At 39.7% G+C, this 22722-nt stretch overlaps 1 protein-coding gene across 1 annotated transcript in view; it reads right to left on the reverse strand.

The window, feature by feature from the left end:
- SLC9A3 (solute carrier family 9 member A3) overlaps positions 1 to 22722 on the reverse strand; it is a 146265-nt gene that overhangs the window by 51465 nt on the left and 72078 nt on the right. The window contains exons 2-4 of the mRNA XM_069076082.1: positions 21128 to 21430; positions 9213 to 9373; positions 3863 to 3941 (exon numbers count right to left, since the gene is read on the reverse strand). Of these exons, the coding sequence (XP_068932183.1) occupies positions 3863 to 3941; positions 9213 to 9373; positions 21128 to 21430 (543 nt within the window). The remainder of the gene's footprint in view (positions 1 to 3862; positions 3942 to 9212; positions 9374 to 21127; positions 21431 to 22722) is intronic.

The following is a 22722-nucleotide window of genomic DNA, read 5'->3' on the forward strand; positions in this document are numbered from 1 at the left end:
CTCTCTCTCTCTCTCTCTCTCTCTCTCTCTCTCTCTCTCTCTCTCTCACTCTCAATCTAGAGGCTAAGTTTTTATTGATTCTTTTGCATTTGTCTTCTACTCTTCATTCACTAAGCCTCCATCCTACTTCAAACCTTTATCACCTCTTGCCTATACTGCTATAGTAGCTTCTTAATTTGTCTCCCTGTTTCCAGTCTTTTCCCTTCCAATCCATTATTCAAATGTATCTGACCATGTTAACTCAATGACTACTCAGGAATATTCAGTGGATTTCTATTGTCTCCAAAATAAAATACAAGCTTCTCAGCCTGGAATCTAAGCCATACACAATACAGCTCTAACTGACAGATCCATTTTTATTTCATATCACTTTTCTTCACACATGCTGTATCTGGTCCGTCTGGCTTACTAGCCACTCACTGTGCATGGCATTTCTATTCCTACTTCTCAGACTTAATTCAGGTGGACCCCCATATTTAGAATGCCCTCCATCCTTACTCTTGTCCTAATTTCCTTCAAAGCTCAGCCCAAGGCAATTTAAGCTATAGCCCTCTTTGCCTCTTGAAATCACTTTGTATTGATTTTGTGTCCATGTTGTATCCCTCCAAATAAGTTCTTAAGGGTATGGGCAGGTTTTTTTCTTCATCTTTGTATCCTCAGCACCTAGCACATAGCAGGTGCTTAATAAATGTGTGTTGAATTGAATTGATTATAAAAAATGAAAGTGCCCTTCAGGATGGTGTGGCCAGGGGAGTCTTCATGAAGAAGGTAGAATTTGTGATGGGTATTATTTCAATAGGAAGAAGGAAGATGGGCATTAAATGTATAGGGGTTAATGTGAGCAAAGGTGCAAAAATGGGAAAGCACAGGACATATCCAAGTAATTTAAGTAGTCCAGCTGGTATAGAGTACTGAGTACCTGAAAGGGAATAGTGGGAGATAAATCTGAAAAGGAAATATGGGGACAGATTGTGAAGGATAGGAAATGTCAGACCAAGAAGTACATCATCCCGTCCATCCATCCCACTGGGACAGCCACTTGCCCACTGCCACCCACCTCTTACCACCAGGAACAGTGATGCTCTGAACCTCCAGTGACCCTCTCACCAACTCTACCAAGTGAGGGAAACCACTTACTTTGGGTGGGACCTGGGGAAGAACTGTCCTGGTTGTTGATTAGAGGGTGAGTGAGTTAATCTCCATCTTAACCCTCTGTAACCAGTCAGGGAAGGAGTATTCATCCATATCAGCCCTGCTGCTCCCCGTCTTGCTTGTAGTTCTTTCCAGTGTGAACTCTGGCACCCTCTCTGTTGCTCGTTGCTCCTTCTCTCACACCCCTAACATGCTGTTTTAGGAGAGGAGCAGGTATGCTTCTTGTTCTTCTCATGGCCACCTCCAGGTCACACCTTCATACTCAGCAGCCTCTCCTCCATCTGCATGTGTCACCCTATGCAGATCCTGGTGGCTATCGTAACACCCCAAGGCTTCCTCTCCACCCTAATTCCCTACTCTTGAACTTGGGGATCTGGGCCTGGGTTTGCTGTTCTGCTATCCCCTAAAATAGCCTTCTTTCTCAGTTCATTAGTTCCCTAAACCAGTCTATGAGATTCAAATATAAATGGACCACTAAATCCCAAACCCCAAGAGCTACATATGGACTTAGAAAAAGTCACATATTAACGTTATTTATGTTATATATTTTTATTTATTTTGTTAAATATTTCCTAATTACATTTAAATTTAGTTATACTGTACTCGAGAGTACTGAAGGCCCACTGAACACCTCTGCTGTAAACTACCATTATCTCCCATTCTATACATTGGGATGGTCATACCTTTGATCTCATCATCAGCCACAAGTGATAGGCCACCACAATAATAACTCTGAAATTCGTCAGATCATAACCTCTGTCCTGACATTTCTCCCTGTGCCTAAAACCATTCTCTGTGTTCAATACAACCTCCAGTCATCCTACCTACCCCAGGCTATCACCCTTACTCTGGTCTACATTCAAAATTTTGACCCTTTATTTAATTAGCTCTTCTTTATACTGACTTTTACCATTAAATCTCTTGCTCCCTTTTCCTATCACATCCATCCCCTTCTAAACTGTAGCTCTGGATAATCTCCATCATCCACATCTGCTTCTACACCTGAGCTGCCAAACATGGCAGAAGGAAATCACACTATCGTGTTGATTGGATCCACTACAAACATATGCTCCCCAGCTTCAACTGAGTCCTCACTGCAAAACAATTCTTCCACTTCTTCCTGATGAACCTCCATCTCATTTGCCAAGGGCTCTTCTAAACTTTCTCTTTTCTTCTCAAGCAACTAACATTATCTCCATCTCCCCTCCCCCACCCCCTGTCATACTTACTGAAATCTGACCTACATATACTTATAGAAATGCAATCCTGTTGATATCTTAAACTCAACATGTTAAAAATGGAACTATCTTTTTTTTATTAAACCCTTCTTTCAACTTGATTTCCCTATTTATGCTGAGAGATATACCACTCTTCCAGTTAAATAATATTACAAGCTAGGAGTCAGCCTCAGTTCTTCCTTTTTACTCACCCCACACAGCCAATCAATTGCCAAATTTTTCCAATTCTTCCTTCTGCAAATCTCTTGTCCTCTTCTCTACTTAGCCCACAACCATGAGTTCATGCTCTCATCACCTGTCACCTAAACTACAGAAATTGTTTCCTAAATGGTCTCCTTCCAGACCTGCTTTTTCTTATCTGTCCTCCACTTAGCTGTGAAATGGACATTTCTAAAGGATGATCTGACAATAGTGTTTCCCAGCTCAAGAAACCACTATTGCATCTAGGATAAAATGCCAATTCTTGTTTTCACTTTAAGCCTTCAAAGTCTAGCCCTATTCTGCCTTTCCAGTTTTATTCTACATTACTCCAGATCATGCATTCTATGGTTCACCAAACTTGATATTTCCCAAGACAATTCTATCTTCTGTTGTGATGTTGCCTGCCTGGAATACTTTCCTTCCTCACTTGCCTCCCTTTAAACCATTTGTTCTTTAAAGGCTCCCCCAGTTGGTAGTTCCCCCACCCCTAATCACTTTGTAATTATTTCGTATGTATGTTGAGTTTATTTAACAAAAAACCATATCCTTATAGAAGAATGTAAGCTTTGTGAGGGTTGATATGGTTTCACTTTTATGTTTGTATTTGCCTGGCACAGCAGGTTCTTAATAAATACTTCCTTTTGTTGTTGACTATATGGGAGATGGGCAGTTGTTGATGGTTTCTAAAGATGATTGTGTCAAGACCGTGTTAAGGTAAGGAAACTATCTAGTAACGGGAATGGAAAGGAAAGGATGGATGCAAGAGACCATAGATAGAAAGCCAGCTAGTTGGATTTGAGGAATGATGGATAGTGAGGTAGTCAGAGATGCCTCTGTGGTTTTAGGCCTGGATAACTGGGAAGAGGGTGGTGCAACCCATAGAAAGATGAACAGAAGCAGGTTTAGGGGAAAATGATGGATATTATTTTGGAACAGGTAGACTCAAACCTTAAAGGGGAAATTCTTTACAAAGGGGACTGGTAGATTGACTGCTTGCGTTAAGTATTCAACATTTCAGCTTCAGCACCCCCTGGTTCCACAGATTATAGGACCTATGGAGGAGAAACTATAGAATCAAATTCTTTAGCATGTAACTGGATCCACCCAAAGAAATACTCATTTGCCCCTAGAAAGTGTTATTGTTGCTATGTAGATGATTATGCAAAATTTTTGACAAAATTGGTGAATCAATGACACTAATTAGAGACCTTAATTTTGCTACACAAGCTCTTAATGGAGCAAAGGATTAGAAAATATCTCAATTTACGCACCTATGCCTTTCACACAGTCCACTCCTGTCACTTTGTCAGCACCCAGAGATACAAAAGAGTCAAAAACGTTATACAGGACCTAAAAGGACAGAAAATGAAATAATTAAGAGTTCATCATATCTCAGACATTAAATGATTCCCTCCTACTAATAGGTACTGATTTTATATGTCATGGAATGTATGACTGGCAGAAATGGGGAGGTGGAGGAGAAAGGAAGCAGTCTAGTTTGGAAACAAAACTGTTGGAAGGAAAAATCATCACGGAATAATAATAATCAACATTAAAAAGGCCAAAAATAAGAGAGGAAGATGAAATGCAATACATTGTCTATTCAATGGGAGGAGGAAAGAACATTCTGAACTGAAATCCTTTCAAATAAATAGCAAAATTCAGATTGTGTGCCACATACATGCTGTGGCTTTCTGTAAGATCACCTGTTAGGAGGCACATCTGGCAAGTTTCCTTATCATAACAAAACAGGAATGACAAACCATGTAATTCAATAAATCATGATTATCAAATCCACACATTTTTAAAAAGTGACTTTGGTGTTGTTTTGACTCCTGGCTTGTGGGATCCTCACCCCCTGCAGTCTATGTGGGTGTTGATGTTTAAACATTATCCTATCAAGACATTGAGATAAAAAGCTAAGAAACTTGATCCTGAATAATTGCTTTTCCTCACTACAGCTTGTATAGACAGCTGTGTTTTCTGTGTCTGAGTTCTTTTAAACTGATGCTAGTTTCTACTCCTTTTCCAGAAAGTACCTTACAAACACTAAAGCAGTATAACATTTTATTTACATAACCCAGAAAGGGGGTGCCACTAGGGATGGAACAAAATGGAGCAGGCTGGCACCCCCTGAATGTTAATTTTCCCCTCCCCCGCCCCAATCATTCACTCTCTGCAGAAGAGAAATGTGAGGTTCTACATCTCCCCACCCCCTACCAAGTATGCATGCCATTGCCACCTGTTGGGAGTAGGCTCTAGGCAAACCTTTGACTGTTGGAGAGGAGAATACAAGAGGGCACACCCCTCTAGTATTCTCCAATATGGTAAATAGCTCTGCTAGATTTCAAAACATCTCTGTCTTGTGGTATAGACACAGACTTAGGATCATAGGTGTAGAACTGAAAGGGACCTTTTAAAGGTTATCTAGATCAACCCTGTCATTTTACAGATGAAAAAACTGAGGCCCAAAGTCAGAGAGGCAGCTAAAGGCAGTGCAGGGACTTGAACCCACGTCCTTTGACTCTACATGAAGCCCCATTTCCCCACTGTACCAAAGTACAGTGCCTTATCCCTCTAGACCCAGGACCTAATGATCTTTGTGGTAGAAAAAGAGAATTGATGTGAGTATCTGGAAGTTACCTAAAGGTGTAATGAAAACGAGTCTCAAAAACAGATTTTATTCTTGCTAAATTCTGCTGGCTAGGCTGTAGGGATGAAATAGGAATTGTTTTATTTTATAAAGATATTAAATGAAAAATCATAGGATTAAAAGAGCAGTTTTTTTTAGCAGCTCTGTTTTTCTTTTAGGAAATTAGGCCACATAAAAAAAGTGAATTCTCATCTATCAAATAATTTAAACTACTTGGAACTTCAAGATAAATAAAATTTTGAGCTGCTGTTGGTAGTTTAGTAATCATAGAAATAAAAAATAGGATAAAGTTGTACCAGTGGAACTAGGGTTAGCAATCATTCATCTTATTGATTTCCAAATATCACCATTGAGAATATTCTGGGAACCAAATATGGATGACTTAATCCTGATTATTTTTTTCTGATTAGGTACACAAAATTAAACAGAACAAGGACAATTTTCTTATTGGGAAATGGAACCATTTTCACTCCTCAAACTTCTAAAGGTAATCAATAAATCAGAGCATTTACTGAAGGAAATAAAAACTTTTTAAAGAAAGATTTTTTAGAAATGGAGAAGTAATCATATTTAGTGCCATCACTTGGACTTCACTTTTGTAAGTGAATGCCTTATGGATAGATTTCATAGATTTCTATGGATAGACAGAGATGTACCTTGTTCACACTCCACAAAGAAAAAAGTGAGTGGTATTGAGTCTTTCAGGTTGTTTTAGCTTCTATTTTTTAAAAAAGACAATGGCCTCAAATGGGTTCATATTATAAGAAAATGGACAATGGTAGTGTAATATCAAGCAGTGTTATTTGATTTTAATAATTTTCATAATTGCTTAATGCAGCTACTGCATGTATAGCCTTTTATAGTCTGTTCAGTTATAACTCTAAATATAGGCCAGATGCTGCTTTCTGTGTTATTCCTTTCTGCCACCTGGGCAGCATAATAGATGGCAGCATCAGAACTATGCAAGGCTGGGCACTCCAGCCCTACATGAACTGGGCAGCTGCCCCACCCCCCACCTGCACACCTTCCCTCCTTGCCTTTAAGATTCCTTCGATTATAGGAGTTTCTTTCCAGACAAGAATGCAACGGTAGGGAGATCTACAACACAAATTAAACAGAGGGAGAGAGAGGGAGTATCTGTGTGTATGCACATACACGCATGTAGGAGGTAATAAGGACAGTCAGAACTTATACTTGATGCTGACACAACTGTAGTCTTCCTATTTGTAGGTCACTAATTCCCAACATTATTTTTTCAGCACTTTGGAGGTATCTCCAGTTATGTCAAGGGTCGTGAAATTCTCAAAAAGGTGAGTTAAGATTTTGTGTGTGTGGTGCTTTAGAAGAGAGAGGATGTGTTACACAATCAAATAGACAATTGGGAGCTTTAGGAGAAAAAAATTGCTGTGTTAATCCCCAAGGATTTATTATCCTTTTCCAGTAAATCAGTAAACAGTATAATGCAAAGTGTCTGAAGAGCTATCAGATCTAATAATAGAACACTCTAAAAAGTGGGAATGATTGACTAAGGAGAGCACTGGTCTACTAGAGGAAAAACAACTCTGTTCTCTCTCTCTCTCTCTCTCTCTCTCTCTCTCTCTCTCTCTCTCTCTCTGTCTCTCTCTGTGTCTCTCTGTGTCTCTCTCTCTCTTTATCTGTGTCTCTGTCTCTCTCCCCCATCTCTCTGTCTTTTTTGTGTCTCTCTGTCTCTGTATTAATGTCTGTCTCTCTCGTCTAATTTTACAAATGAGGAGAATGAAGACCAGAGAGTGATTTGCCCAAGTTCATATTCTACAAGGTGAAGGCCTGGGTACAATAGGGTAGCAATTTTGTACTATGATTTTTTTCAGCATACTGTCACAATCATTTTATAGTTTCAGATGATTTAGAATGAGAAAGAACTATGGAGATTTAGGATCTACCCAGGGGTGGGGAACTTGTAGACTTGAGGTCACATATGGCCTTCTACGTCCTCAAGTGGGGCCTTTTGACTGATTCCAAGTTCTGCAGAACAAATCCTTTTATTAAGGGGATTTGTTCTGTGAAGTTTAGATTCAGTCAAAGGGCCATACTTGAGGACCTACAAGGCCACATGTGGGTAGCCTTGAGGCCACAGGCTCCCCACTCCTTAGTCTAAGCCCTTCATTTTACAGATGAAGAAACTTGGGCTCAATGAGTTATTTGCCCAAGACCGCATAATAAAATGTAAATAGTAAAGCTGGAATTTGAACTCAGGTCCTTTGAGCCTGAATCTGCTATATATGATGTTATAAGGAGATTCATCAAGCAGTTATTCTGAGAGTTGGGAAAGCCAGCCAATTCCTTTTCTTCCTTCCTGGGATGTAAGCCTGGCCAAGGAGAGAATCCTGGGAAGCACTGAAGAGAAATCTTGTTTCCCATGGCAGGGGAATAAATGTGTTCTTTGGTTAAAAAAGGTTAATAAATCCTCATGCATTATCATGATACTTTACATCCATCCTACCTTTAGAGTGCTCTAGGTTCACAAAGTGTATTTCGAAAGTTGTCTAGAGACCCTAGTTATTTGTGAGATGAACTGCTGTACTTTGGATGTTTATACTATAACAATCTCCAAGCTATATTTTTATTTTGAGCAGAAATCAGTCATTTACTTATACTAATTAAAATCCAGAAACAATTCCTGTGGTATCCTAGGAGAAGTAGCATGACTCTACCTCCCTCAAATTCAATGGGATTTTCATGCAGTGACAAGCGAGAGTAGATGGGGTAGCCCATCTGTGGGGTCTTTTGCTTCAGTGATTGGGCTATGGACCAAAAAAAATTGAGAACTTCTGCTCTCAGTAATAGCGATTAAGTATTTTATAATTTTAGTCATAGAAATATGTAGGTGGGCACTATGTATACCTGTGAGTTTGAAAAAAAAACTAAAAGAAGAAACCTTATTTTAATGTTTGCAAGTTTGAATTAGGAGAAGGTAAAACTGATCAGTGGGATAGCTAGGTAGCACAGTGGATAGAGCATTGGGCCTGCAGTCAGGAAGACCTGAGTTTGAACTTACTAGCTATATGACCTTGGGCAAGTCACTTAACCTTTTTTGCCTCAGTTTTCTCATCTGTAAAATAAGCTGGAGAAGGAAATGACAAACTACTCCAATATCCTGGCCAAGAAAACCCCAAAAGAGGCCATGAAGAGTTGGACACAACTGGATAACAACCAAAACACAAAAAACAAAAACTGATCAGAGAAAGTGAGAGTAAGGTATAGCCTTGGAATCAGAAAGACTTGGATTATAGTCCAACCTCTGACACATAAATAGGCTGTGTGACCCTGGACAGTTCACTAAACCTCTGATGTCCTCCATCTAAGTTATAGATTAGAGGCTGGTTTGCTTTGGTAGTGGGAGTTTACGCACTGGGAGCCCTTTACACTGATGAAGTCACATGTGTGGCTTCTCCTCTTTTCCTCATTCCCTTCCCCACCTTCCCTCTACAAAGGGCTTCTTAGCTTACTAGTTAAGACAGAAAGCCACAAGAAGACTAACAGCTGCTTAAATGGACATTTAATGTGGGCAAAAGTATTAAGTAACATAGTAAAATGCTGGATGTAAGGGGTCTGGAGAGCTATCAGATTTAACAAGAAGACATGCCAGATACATTCCTTGATGAGATTATGAAATTTCGTAAGTAAAGAGAATACTGCAGATAGAGTAGAGTTAGGTTTCAGTCAAGTTTTCCACTTGGCTAGAATCACACCAAGTTTGGTGGCAGGGTCTTGTCACGGCCTACAGAGCGGGAAAGGAAACAGAACGAAGGAGTGGGTCCTTCCTAGGCAATGGCAGAATTCTTCAACTGTTTGGTTCTGTGGAATTTCAAATCTACTGAATTGTTTTTGCCTCAAGTTCCCAACTATTTAACAAAAGCAAAAAGAAGCTGTAGCAAAGCTTTAGAAGGAAACTACCAAAAGCCAAACCCTCACCACCACTTGCTTACCACGGTGACAGCATCATTCAGCAGCGACTCCCCAAAAACGATGATAAACAGGACATCATTGACATGAACTTCTTCAAAAACAGCCAGGACAGCCACAGGGTCCACTGCAGCTATCAAACTGCCAAACAAGAGGAAGTCCAGCAATCCAATACTGAGCTCTCCTAGGAAAACAAAGCAAGCGACAAGCCACATGGGAAACCACCACTGAGAAGAGTCCCTGGGGCAAATCCAGTAGGTCAGTTCCAGGGAAAATTAGTCACATAAAGAACTGCAGGTTCCTCCAGAATCTCTCGAATAAAGTAGCAAGATAATTCAAGTCCCATCTCAGATGTGTGGGTGTTCTCACAGCTAGCTATTAGATCCTCAAGAAGTTTCCAGTGGTTCAGACTCCTGAGTGAGAGGAAACAGTGGTTCACAGTCAAACTATTCAGAGGACTGAAAAAAAAAATACTTCAATGCTTTGCTTTTGGCAGGTGGACCACTCTGCCTTGTGACAGCCTCATAGTGAAAAGGTCAGGGACCAGGCACCAGGGAACAGGAAGGGTCCTTAGTGTGGGAACACTTTACAACTTCATAGGATCACAGATTTAGAAGGGCCCGTAGGGGTCATTTAGACCAACCTTCTCATGTCACAGAGGAGGAAATCGAATCTCCAAGGGGTGAAGGGACTTTCTCAGAGTCACATAGTTAACGTCTGAAGTGGAATTTGACTCCAAGAGCTGCCTTCTAGCCACCATTTTCCCCTGTATTTCATTAAGAAATAATTCATTACAAAATAATGTTCTTTGTTAGCAAAAGTTTTATGGACCAGGAAGAATGTGTCACAGATTGGTTGCTGGATGAGTGGTTTATAGATCCAGTTCTGAGCTCTGTGCTGTTCTCTTTCCTAGCTGCTCCCCTTTTTTCTAATACCAGTTTTATTGAAGATTTTATACCTGGACTGCACAGTTCCATCACATGAGCCAGCCAAGCAGCCAGGTTTATGAATGAAACTTAAATATATATGTAATTTGGCTACACAAGAACTCATTTGACTGTGAACCAACCTCTCTACCTAGGTGTGCATTCTTTGTAAGATACAACTGTGAGTAATTTTTCAAGCTTCCTGAACAACCCTCTCTATACCAGGCTCATCTCATTAGTAATTTACAAGCATATAAACAGTTTAGAAAGCCAACTTATTCACAAGGTAATGCTAGTTAGATGATACTCAGTCTTCTCAATCCTACAAGGATTCTCAGAGTAGAGCTGCTTTATTCTATAGCACTGAATATGTGATAAAAACCAGTATATGAAGCGGGCCCCAAACAGAAGGTACCCATTGCTTGTTCCCATTGCCATTCTGCAAGGTAATTTTCCACTATTACTACACAAGTGATTAACAGATGGTCCTGCTTCAAAAGCTACAATTTGAGCATTCACATTTTGGCCCCCTGCCTTTTTCAATGGTCTATCTTTTCAATTTTGTCCATTGACATCATATTCAGTTAGTTCACAAGTTAGTTCAAGAATGGTTGGAGCCAGAAGACTGGGGTTGATCCATCCATCTATCCATCTATCTATCTATCTATCTATCTATCTATCTATCTATCTATCTATCTATCTATCTATCTGTCTGTCTGTCTGTCTCTCTGTCTGTCTATCCATCCATCCATCCATCCATCTATCTATTCATCCATCCATGTATCTATCTAGCTTTCCATTCATTCACCAATCTATTCATCTATCCAAGTATCTCTATCCATACCATCAAATTATCTATTCAGTCATTCATCTATCCATTCATCCATGTATCTATCTCTCCATCCATCCATCTATCTACCCATCTATCTTTTTGTTGCTTTTGTTCAGTTGCTTTCCAGTTGTATCTGACTCTTTGTGACCCCATTTGGGGTTTACTTGGCAACTGGATACTGGAGTGGTTTGCCATTTCATTCTCCAGTCCATTTTACAGATGAAGAACTGAGGCAAACAAGATTTAAGTGACTTGTCACACAGCTATTAAGTGTCTGAGGCCAGATTTGAACTCAGGAAAATAAGTCTTCCTCATTTCAGGCTCAGCACTGTACCACCTAATTGCCCTTATCTATCTACACACACACACACACACACACAAACACGTATGTATATACATGTATATGTATTCCATATAGGACTGAATATATACATATATTTATATAGTATATACATAAACATTATATATGCAATAAATTTATATGAATATATGTGTGTATATGTTCAGTCGTTTATATATATGTAAAAATACATACATATATGGAGTTCTAATCCTAGCCTTTCTCCTTCACTTTAGTCGTATAACATAAATTACCTGTTAGACATCTTTTCAGGTCTCTCCATTCAACATTCTATCTTTCGTTTCTACACATCTGTGCAGCTTGTCTCCCCATCCGTGGTGTAAATTCTCCTCTCATCTCCACCTTTCAGGGTCATTTTCTTCCTTCAGGGCTCAGCTCAGGTGCTGCTTCCTCAAAGTCTACTCCAGTAACTCCCAGGTGCTGGTGTGCTTTCCCTCCCCAAATTTGCCTTGTGTTATATTTATTTGTAGCAGTGGATAGAGCACCAGGCCTGAAGTCAGGAAGAACTGAGTTCCAATCTGGCCTCAGACTCACTAGCTGTGTGACCCTGGGCAAATTATTTAACCCTGTTGGCCCCAGTTTTCTCATCTGTAAAATGAGCTGGAGAAGTAAAGGACAAACCATTCTAGTACTTTAACCAAGAAAACCCCAAATGGGGTTATGAAGAGCTGGCCACAACTGAAATGACTGAAAACAAATGCTTATCAATCCCGATATTTCCCCCATACACTTCTCAAGGACAGGGACGGTGTTTATCTTTGTATCTTTGGCACCTAGCACAGTACCTGGCACATGGTAAGGACTGAACAACTATTTGCTGAATCCAACTGAATTTCAGCAACAACACTGATGTGTGTGTGAGTGTGTTTTTGTACAGAATAGTCAATGCATCCCCCTTAGCCTAGGTTCCTTATGATCTGTAAAGTGGAGATAGCATTCCTTCACTGCCTGCCTCATGGGATAGGTGTAAAGAACATGTTTGTAAAACGTGCAGTGCTATAGAAATGTGAGCGATTACAGTCACTCAGCTGCACAAACCATTGTTACCAAAGTGCAAGGGAACCCCAGAACACAAAATATAAACGAATCAGGTAACAGGCACACCATCTCATGTTACTCAATTAGCTCGGCAAAGGCTTAATGCATTAACCTGCTTCTTCTAGCCTCTCCCTGCGCTACCCTGGTGACTACATTTCTCCAAAAGGCTCTGTCCTTGAACCATTGCCTTTTTTTGTTTCTCACCCAGACCTTCAGATTCAAGCTGAGCTCTCTAGCTCAGCTTCTCTATGTATCTGGCAAGAGAATATTAAAACAAAAACAAAAGCAAAAACCAAATAACATGGGCTCTAGGTTTACCTCCCTTTCAGAAAATAATCTCCTTAGAGACAACTGAATTCGATTTTGTGCAAAGAAATTCCCAGACTATATATTTTTCTGTTGTTGGCACAGTACTCCACTTTTTAGCTAAGTGTACCATTTTTGTGAATACATCTTCAGTTCTGATTTCTCTCTGTCTCTGCCTTTGTCTCTCTTTGTCTCTGCCTCTCTCTGTCTCTGTCTCTCTCTCTGCCTCTCTCTGTCTCTGTCTCTCTCTCTCTGTCTCTCCCTCTTTCTCTCTGCCTCTCTCTCTCTCTCTTTTCCCCCTTCTCTTAAAAATCTTATGAAACCACAGCTCCAAGTACCTTTACAGCTTCATCCACCAGATTCCACCATCACTCTACCTAAACAGCACAAGAATATTTAAAATATCTGGGTAAGTTTAGATCAGAAAAGACTTTCTCTCTTCATATGTGTGTATGTATGTACACATATATGTATGTATATGTGTGTACATATGTACACATATATGTATGTACATTCAGATATATACATATGTATAGACACATACGTACATAGTTATATATTATGTATAGTTATATGTCGTTTATACTTTATATGCGATATACCCATGTTTCCCCGATAATAAGACACTGTCTTATTAATTTTTTGGACAGAAAAACACCAGAGGGCTTATTTTCAGGGGAGGGCTTATTTTAATGAACATTGACAGCAATTTTAATAAACAGGTAAATGTGAACAAAAAAATGTACCTTTATTCAGTAAGCAAATCACTGGGGAAGAACAGGATGATGCGCTCACTGCTGCAGCTCTGATTGGATGCAGCTCGGAGCGTAGCGTGCATTTCATGGGGGGGGGGGACGGTGCATACAGAGGGTACCGTAATGTAGCGTGTAGCACAGGGGATCACCTTCACTACAGCAGCAATCTCAATAGGGCTTATTTTCAGGGGAGGGCTTATTTTAGAGGAATCTTACACAGTAAGGGGAGGGCTTATTTTCGGGATAGGTCTTATTATCGGGGAAACATGGTAACATATATATATAGTTACTATAGCGACTGCCCCCCTTTTTTGAGGTAATTGGGGTTAAGTGACTTGCCCAGGGTCACATAGTTAGTAAGTGTTTGAGGCCAAATTTGAACTCAGATCCTTCTGACTCCAAGGCCAGTGCTTTATTCACTGTGCCATCTAGCTGCCTCTAGATAAAGTTACTGTCTTAAAGTATTCAGGTATTATGGAAGAGGAGTTAGAACGGTTCTAATCAACCTTTGAGGGCAGAGCTAGAAGCAATGGGAGGAAGTTGTGAGTTAGTTACAAACAGTAGAGAACATCCTGGATTTGGAGACAGGGAGACCTGGGTTTGTCTCCCATCTCTGATATATAATAGCAGGTTCCTTAGCTATAAGATGAGGACAATCCTGCCTATAGCACTTAACCTCATAGAGTTGTCAAATTCAAATAAAATAATGTATCTAAAGTGCTTTGCAGATTTAAAAGCCAGTTTTAGATAAGAAGCATATTTAGGCTTAAAAAAAAAAAGTCCAAATAAACCTCTCTCAAAACAGAATAAACTGCCTCTGGAGATAGTACATTCTCTCTCTCACTAAAACTTTCCCTATGGAGAAAGCCTTCAAGCAAACATTGACCAATGCTGAATGTGTAGAAGGAGGATTCTCATAGAGGGAAGTGTTGGTTTCTTCCAAATTGCTGACTCTGTGAATGTTTCACACCTGGCATATCACTGTATTAAAAATCTTCCTACATGGTGTTAAGAGGCAGGCAGCTGGTCTCAGAGTTCAAATCTTGCCTCTGACACCTCCTGGCCACATGACCCTGGGCCTGTCACTGTCCTCCTCAGTACTTCACTGCAACTCCCTGAGCTGTAAATTTCAGAGCAGGAAGAGCTCCTCCTGCATTGGTGGAGAGTTTGCTCTCTCTGACAGTGGCTCCTTATTGTAATGCAATCACGTCACAGGGTCAGCCTGTGGGAAAATGCCTCTGTATCGGCAGTGCCCCCTGGGTCACCATCCCTTCTAGTCCACCTATTAAGGTAGATGATCTCCTGTCCCACCTCCTCCATGAAGGTGCCCTACTTCCCGAGGTCACAGCAGTTTCTCTCATCTTCGTGGTATAAAGGTAATCACAGTTTAGTGCTTAATTATTCTTTAACTCTTTTCTGTGTTTTAATCTCACCTCTGCAGCTGTAGTATAAACTGCTTGAGGGCAGAGTCTGTGTCTTAGACTTCGGTATCTCCCAGAGGCTTGGGAAACAATGTCATATAGTGGTTTTAAAGTCAAAAGGCCAGAGTTAAACTTGGGCAAGTCACTAAACATTGCTCAGCTCTTGTTTTACCCTGCTGACTTTTGTAAACATTGAAGCCTCATATAAATGTGAGTTTCCACATACTTTCTGCTCTTGGGTTGTGATTTTCCTAGTTTATGTGAACACAATTTAAAATCTTAAATTTACATTTCATCACATTCAACCCACCAGTATGCGATTCCATGAATCTACAATTATTGCTGAGTTTAGGGGTTTTTCTCTACCACTTGACCCGCCCCCCAACAATACATCACCACAGATTTGTATGAAACAGCTTCTCCCTTAAATTTTCTTTTAAAGATTTATGAATTTTTAAGGGAGGATCAAAGTTACCAAAGGAATTTTCTCCTCCTGACTATCAAAACCTAGAGCTACCAACTGTGACACCCTGAATGATAACATTTAGTACCCTCTAGATCACTGAGGTGCAACTGACATAAACATTATAAACAGTACTTTTGTGGTCCTCTTAGACCTCACATGGGAGCTCACCATATGCCTCTCTAATATACTTTCATGCATTGCTGTGTATTACAGTTGTCTGTGTTTATGACTTATTCCATAGGAGGAAACATGAATAAAGCAATTTGGGGTCAAAGGACTCATACTGTGTGGTTGGCATTTGCTTCTGAGGTGCCTGGGGCAAATCACTTAGCTTCTCTAGGCCTCAGTTTCCTTGTTTAGAAAATAAAGCTTTGGACTAGATCAGCTCAAAGGTCTCTCCCATGTCTGAATTAAAGAGCTCGTATTGTATCCAAACTTAATATCTCCCTTAATGACTAGCACAGAATTTTGCACATGGAAAGTGTTTAAAAATATATGTTGAAATGACGTCCCTAACACTCACCCTGTCCACATATGTGTAACATGTTACACACATGTAAAGCATACGTGTATACTTGCTCTGTGTTTGTATGCATCTACGTACATAGATATAAACTATGACATATAAAATTTTCCTAAATCCCTTCTCCAACCCAGTCTTTAGCCATCAGTCTCTTCTGCCATTCTGCCTAGGCAGGGTTAAAATAAAAGGAGTGAGAAAAGACAAAGATAGGAGATGAGAGAAAAAGAGGGAGAAAAAGGACATTTTGGTGGGTAGGACACAAACATAATGACTTTCCATAGTAATTACTTGGAAACACGCATATCAGCAGTTGCCTGTTCCCAGACTACAATGCTTTGCACTTCTGTGTGTCCTAACGTGACAGTGACCTCAGTTTCTGAACCCCACAAGTAGGAGATCAAACAACAAGAATCCTCTAAAGTCTGGGAAGAGTTGGGAAGCATACCATTGGCTCCTGGCCTCCTACGCCAAGTTGCAAAGTTCCTGCATGATGCCAGGGTCTTAGTGCCAAGGTGCTAGGTCTATTATGTTGTCCATTTGAATGCATGACTGTACAGACTAGTGGCAGATAGGCTGTCATTCTCTCCAGGTACACCCCCTAAGGAGAGCAATGTAGGAGACTGAATCAGCTGGCAATCAAGATCTTGTCTCTCCAATGGGCATGTCCTTCCCAAGGAGATGGAAGGGCAGGCTCTGTTGGGAAAGCTTCTTAGTGCTATCTAGCACTAAATTCCCCAGAGCCATGGGGTCGATATTGCCAACACCATGGGAGCCATCTTGTCGGCTGTTTCTGCAGTGTGCATTATTTCATTAATAGGCAGAAGTTAAAGGAGCAACTACTTTTCAGTTGTAAAGTTTACATATTAGTCTTACTGGGCTTGGGAAGCATAGATCTTACTACTTAAATCCACAAATTCCAATATTCAATTTCACTAGAATTTGAAAATGCAAATTTCTCATTCCTTTCCTCTCCTCCCTGGATTTTAAGCACAAGTGGATTTCAGATACAAATTCCCCTTCAAGGTTAGTCAATCTTTAAACACTAGTTGACTCCTATCATTTTCTCCCTAGTTACACTCGAGTTCTTTTGCTCACTCCATAGTTGTTCCCCTTAGGAAGGTTACATGACAAAAAACAAACCAAACAATTTGGTCAAACTATCAGTCAGTTCAGTAATAAGAAACATTGGTAAAATTGGTGGTAGGGTGCAAGGTAGACAGATAGATGGCTGGATCATATCATAGCATCAGAGATTTAGAGCTGGACAGGACCCATGCAGCATCCTCTTAACTCACTGCACTTTTTCAAGTCTGTATCTCAAAAAGCTAACCTGAAGAGTCACTTATAGCTTATGCCAATAAAGAAAGTTTTGGCACTGTCTATTTTGTTGAGCATTTGTTCACCATGGTAGCTCCCAAGGGCCAGCTGAATGAAGAGAATTCAAATTTCATCTAACAAAGATGAAAATGTCTAATTAATGTAGGAGATCCATCCAATCAATCTGATATGTGTGATGATCTGTACACAACCACCACTGAAATCTGTTGGGTGAATTGGGACCTTGGAAGGACTCAGGATTTTTTCATAAAATTCAGCTTCTATTACTAGAGAAGGGGTCATTACTATTTGGAATTGCTTTGTTTCCATCTAGTAGAAGGCAGGTATGCACCCATAAGGATTCCAGATATTCATAGCAAAGTCCTAACCCTGGAGTCAAAGGTTTCTATTTGAGTAGTTATCTAGGGGCTAGTAGAAAGCAAAGAGGAGACCTTTATGGTTAACTTTTTAAAAAACCATTAATTATATTAGTGCACAAGGAAAACAGTGCCTTCTCTTACCTTCCCTGCCTGAATTAGGGGCCAAAGCACTGTATGTGCTTCTATGGCTTAAAAAAAATCCAACATACACCTAATTCAAGTAATAGATAAAAGAGCACACAAGCTAGTTCAAAGAAACAAAGACTACTACCAACCAGTACTAATTATCACTCCTATTATATTATATTATACAGCAGAAGTACTTAACCGTTTTGTCATGGACTCCTGTGGCAGTTTGATTGAGCCTATGGACCCCTTCTAAGAACAATGTTTCTGAATACATAAAACAAAAAACCATAGGATTAAAAGGAAAACAATTATACTAAAATAGTTATCAAACTATTAAAAAGAAAATCACAGATGCTGTGATCTGGACCATTGTCTTAGAAGGTTATAAACCCAGGGGGCAAAGGCTAGATATTTTTCAATGTGCTACCTCACATATTTTAGTATCTGTTGAGTGTTGCTGTTGATGATGATGATGATATGAAGAGAGGCAACATGACACAATCAATAGCAAAATTCTGGCATCAAGTTTTATCTCTGACACACGCTGAGTGTGTGACCGTGGGCAATCATCTAACCTTTTGGTGCCCCAGATAATGTTCTAAGATTATAAGGTGCAAAACCCTTGATGATCTACATTGGTAGAGGAAGTTCCTTCTGGGAAGCACTCTACACTATCATGATCATAAATCTAGCAAAAAAAGAAATTACATGAAATTGGAGAGCCATTCTGTTTTGGCATCAATTCAGATAGTGATATTTTGGGACAGTCATTAATATCACTATCTTAATTAGTGATAAGTGTAATGTGCTTGGCCATTATATAATTGTGCTGTTATAATGAATAAACACAAGGTTCAAAAGTGAATAATATTATTGTTACTGCTCTTAAAGATATCTTCTCATGAGATCCCTTCATTCTGTAACTCATCCTATTGCCATATGCTTATGTCTCAGTTTGTAGGACTCAAAGTTCCCAGCCAAGTACTTCTTTGGTCTTCTCTTGTCCAGACCAGTTTCCTTCACCTTAATAGCTTCTGATCGTGGTGTAATTAGGAGACCTTTAGTTTGGAAACGAGCTTCATAAATCAGATGAACAGAGGTACTTTGTTCCAGTAAAAGTACTGATGTTCTCTGCTTACTTATTTATGAAGACTCGATTTGCTCCAAGCATGCAGAAGCTACTTATAAAATGGGTAAAATTCTCCCAGGAATTCAAAGAAATTTCTGGAGCAGGAGCATTATGATGACCATATTCAAATGTAAACTGGTTTATTGGTCCCAATAACAGAAACTATAAATATCTGTTGCCTCTTGATGTGAAGATGGGTAACAATAGGCCCAGAAAATAGAACAGTTGGTTAGCAGAGCTATTTAGAGTAGCAACATGCCAACCTAGCTAAGATGCCAGCTCATCCTCACGTGGGCCAATCAGCTCTGCTCTGATTCCCCACCATAGGCTGTGCTCCAACCTCAGCCTCTCATCATGTGCCCTGCTAGTCACACAAATCCACCCTCCATAAATGGAAAAAGCAAAGAAAAAATGGCCTCACAATTGTGGGTCACTTGCATTACCTTTACAGAAGAATAGTAAAACATTGTACTTTTTCTTTTAGGTGGAAAGTCCCAGACTAAAGCAAGGAGGCATAGCATACAAGTTATGGGAAGCAATGGCTGCATAACCTAGAGAACCCCACCCATCAGGACTCTGTCTGTGTGGAGCCCAGGAAGCAAAGCTGATGTAATTGTACCAAAAATTTGCAAACAAATGAAAATGTCAGTCTCAGCTGCCAACAAGATGATGAAATTGTGATCCCAAATATAATATGTTCACAAGAATGAGATATTATGAGCTAGCTATTTATGGACTGCAATAAATCGATATATGCATGGATGGTATCAAAGTCTATAGAACTGAACTTTTGGCACATGTCATATAATTTTTTTCAGATTATTGCCTAATAAAAACAGATTTTTTTCTGATCTGTCTCTTGGGTAGTAAGACTTCACCAATACCAACCAGCAAAGGGGGCCTGAGTATGAATATGTGTGATCAGAGTGTTGAGGGCAAAGTCTCATGTTAACTAAAATGCAATTCAAGGTTAGGATAGCAATCTGTCAAAGCATGCATGGTCCGATGTGGACCTTTGATCAACTCTTTCTCAATGCATTTTTAATGCAATGAAGATTTCCAGTTCCCAATTTATATAATTAAGGTATAGAAAAAGAAATTCATAGTGTTACTTTCACAATTCAGGCAGGATCTTGAAAATTCTTATGTCTAATACCTCTGTCTAGAGGAAAATGAATTCTGTGTGTTAGGGTTCAAGTAGCAAACAAAAGAGGCATTCCTATTTTTAAAAATAAAAAGTGGAGGAAAAAATAAAATGCTTAAATAATTGCTGTAGCATTCTTTCAGAATCTGAAGGAATCATACTTTGCTGAGAGTCAGTAAGAATGGATAGTCTATGTGTGATTGAGACTTCCTAACTGCCCATTTTGGCTCCCAAATTGGACAGTGAGAGTCCTGTACTTTGCATCATAATTCCCAGAAGCTAAATGCACAATCCTGATGCTATATTGTTTTAGTTTTAATCAACTGTTATTTTCCTTAGATTAAATTAGTGCTCAGTGTCAAAGATCTGACTGAGTTCTGACCTTAGGTTATTTGTCCAAAGTCTATGGGAGATTCATTTAACAACCCTGTGTTTCTGTTTCTCTGCCTGTATATGAAAATAATAATTTAATTCAGAAAGTTAGAAGGAGGGACTTTGTAAAGGAGGAGAGAGAGAGAGATGAGAGCAGAAAAAGAATAGGTTTCACTTTTCTTTCCTCCAAATGATTTTCTATAATCATGGAAGCTGTACAAAGAGGGGTGGTTAGGGAAGAGCTGTCACTAACAGTACATGCTTCTAGGAGAGGGTATCATTGGGAACTGGTAGAGATTGCTCAGAAGCATATATGCCAGCAGCTGGCCAAATCCCCTTTCTCAATGGAAACGCTTGTTTCCTATTCTTGTGCTCCTCTGGAAGCTAACCAGGCCCTATCTTGCTAGAAGTGCCAGAGAAAGGGGAATGGGTTGGCCATCTCTGGGTTGGCATTGAAAATCAACTTTTGGGGGGAAATTTGCCTTATAGTAACATGGATATGCCCTAGTTTAGAGCTATGAATGTATGCTTTATTTTAAACAACAGTTGTGATTTTTAAAAGTACTATAAACAATGAACTTTTTTCATTGACCATAAACTGTGGGAAATATTTTTATAAAGATAAGAATCTTTTTGTGAATAATCACATCCTAATCTGCCTATTTCATAAATATACTTACAAATGGATTTTTGTATACTAAGTTTTCCCTACCTATAATTGGAAAGAAAAATTGTTTATACAAGATTGTACAAGAAATGAACCACTGCTATAGTAAATCATGACATCAAATTAACACTAAAACTTTAGGAATAAAAAATAGCTAAGGATTTCTCTTTACCCATGATGCCACTGAGGTAGACTCCATAAAGTGATAATCCGGTGGTAGCAGCATTCCACACAGTTCCAATAACGGCATACAAAAGGATGGTTCCAAGGTTTCCAAAGAACAGGCGGTTTGGCATGAAATACCCAGCATCTAATACAATGGGCGGCAGCAGGTAGAAGAAGAATACCGTTGGTGTGAGGGTGAAGGAAGCAATGTGATCTGCAGCCCACACAATTCCTCCCAGGATAAGGCCAAGAACAATGAGCAAAGCACTTTCTGGAACAACACTGGTGACTTTGTGAGACAGGTGGAAAACTGCAAAGGAAAAGAAAAAAAATTATGGGGGAGAATCAGAACACAAGGCATATTTCTCAGCTAAAGTAGGTTTTGCTTAGCATCTTTGACTGTCTTCTTCTTTATATTCCCAGTACCTAGTACTATTTTGCATTCTAAAGTACTTTTGGAACCTATGATTTCTACCAGCAAACATTGTCTCTAGTGATGAAATTAAAACCCCCTTGAAGGCTTATAAGTTGGTTTAATAAGTTTCAATGACCAAATGAACAAAACAACAAAGCATCCACCATTCCTCCCACCCATATCACCACTTGGGGTCCTCCTTCCTGTCATGAACCTCTTTAAACTTAGCTAGGCCATTTGGCAATGGTTACACAAACCATCACTAGGCTTATAGCATGAGAAGATGGGCCAATGCTTGTAGTCAACTGGAGCAGGCTAGGAAAAACTAGGGTTACTTCTAAGCTTTAAGGGGGCATCAGGGAAGAGAATTTGCATAATAGGCACCACTATGCAAACCACAAATGTTAGTAAAAGTAAGTAAAACAATGTTAGCAAAAAAAAAATCCAAGTAAGTTTAAGTTCTGTTCCTTGAAAGCAAAGTCCCCTTTCTCTGGCCTATAAGCTTTGGAAATACCCTTGCACTAGGCCCCCTCCTTCTTTGATGAGCAATGAAGCTATCCAGGAAATGTCAGATGGTAGCTATGGGGCCAGCAGGGTCCCTCTTGAAGATCAAATGGTTCCTTTCTAGAGCTTCTTTTAAAAATAAACGGAAGCACCTGCAAAGTGGGCAATGTATTTGGTTATAAATCCAATCAGGTGTTAATACTGATGGAATTGTAACATTTCCCCTCTCAAGTGCATTTATATCTAGATCTAAAAAATCCATGGCCTTTTACAGAATATGGATCTGAACTTACCAGAAAACAAGAGTCTTCTAGTTGTCCTCTTTCCTGTATAAGCTCCCCAAGGGAAGTGGCTAAGTGTTCCATTTGATTTCTATTTCTCCCCATTACATGTGGTCTTAGCACATAGTAGATATTCCATAAATATCCACTGGTTAGTCACCAGCACAGGGACAGATGGTCATCTTTCTCTTAGATGTGCTTCATCTGACTCTGGCCTAACCAGCTTTATTATACATCTCTCCTCTCCAAACACTCTAGAGTCCAGTTACATTGACCCTTTTTGTTGTTCCTTACATGTGGCAGTCTGTCCTAGGAAAAGGCACTCTGTGCCTTGGAACTGGCTGTCTTCCATTTCCTGAATATTTTCCCACCTGAACTTCACCTTTTAAAATGCCTAATTTC

Source organism: Petaurus breviceps, unplaced genomic scaffold (assembly GCF_028583685.1).
Source record: "Petaurus breviceps papuanus isolate PSGF00001 unplaced genomic scaffold, PetGlider_PUasm1.0 151, whole genome shotgun sequence".
NCBI lineage: Eukaryota > Metazoa > Chordata > Mammalia > Diprotodontia > Petauridae > Petaurus > Petaurus breviceps.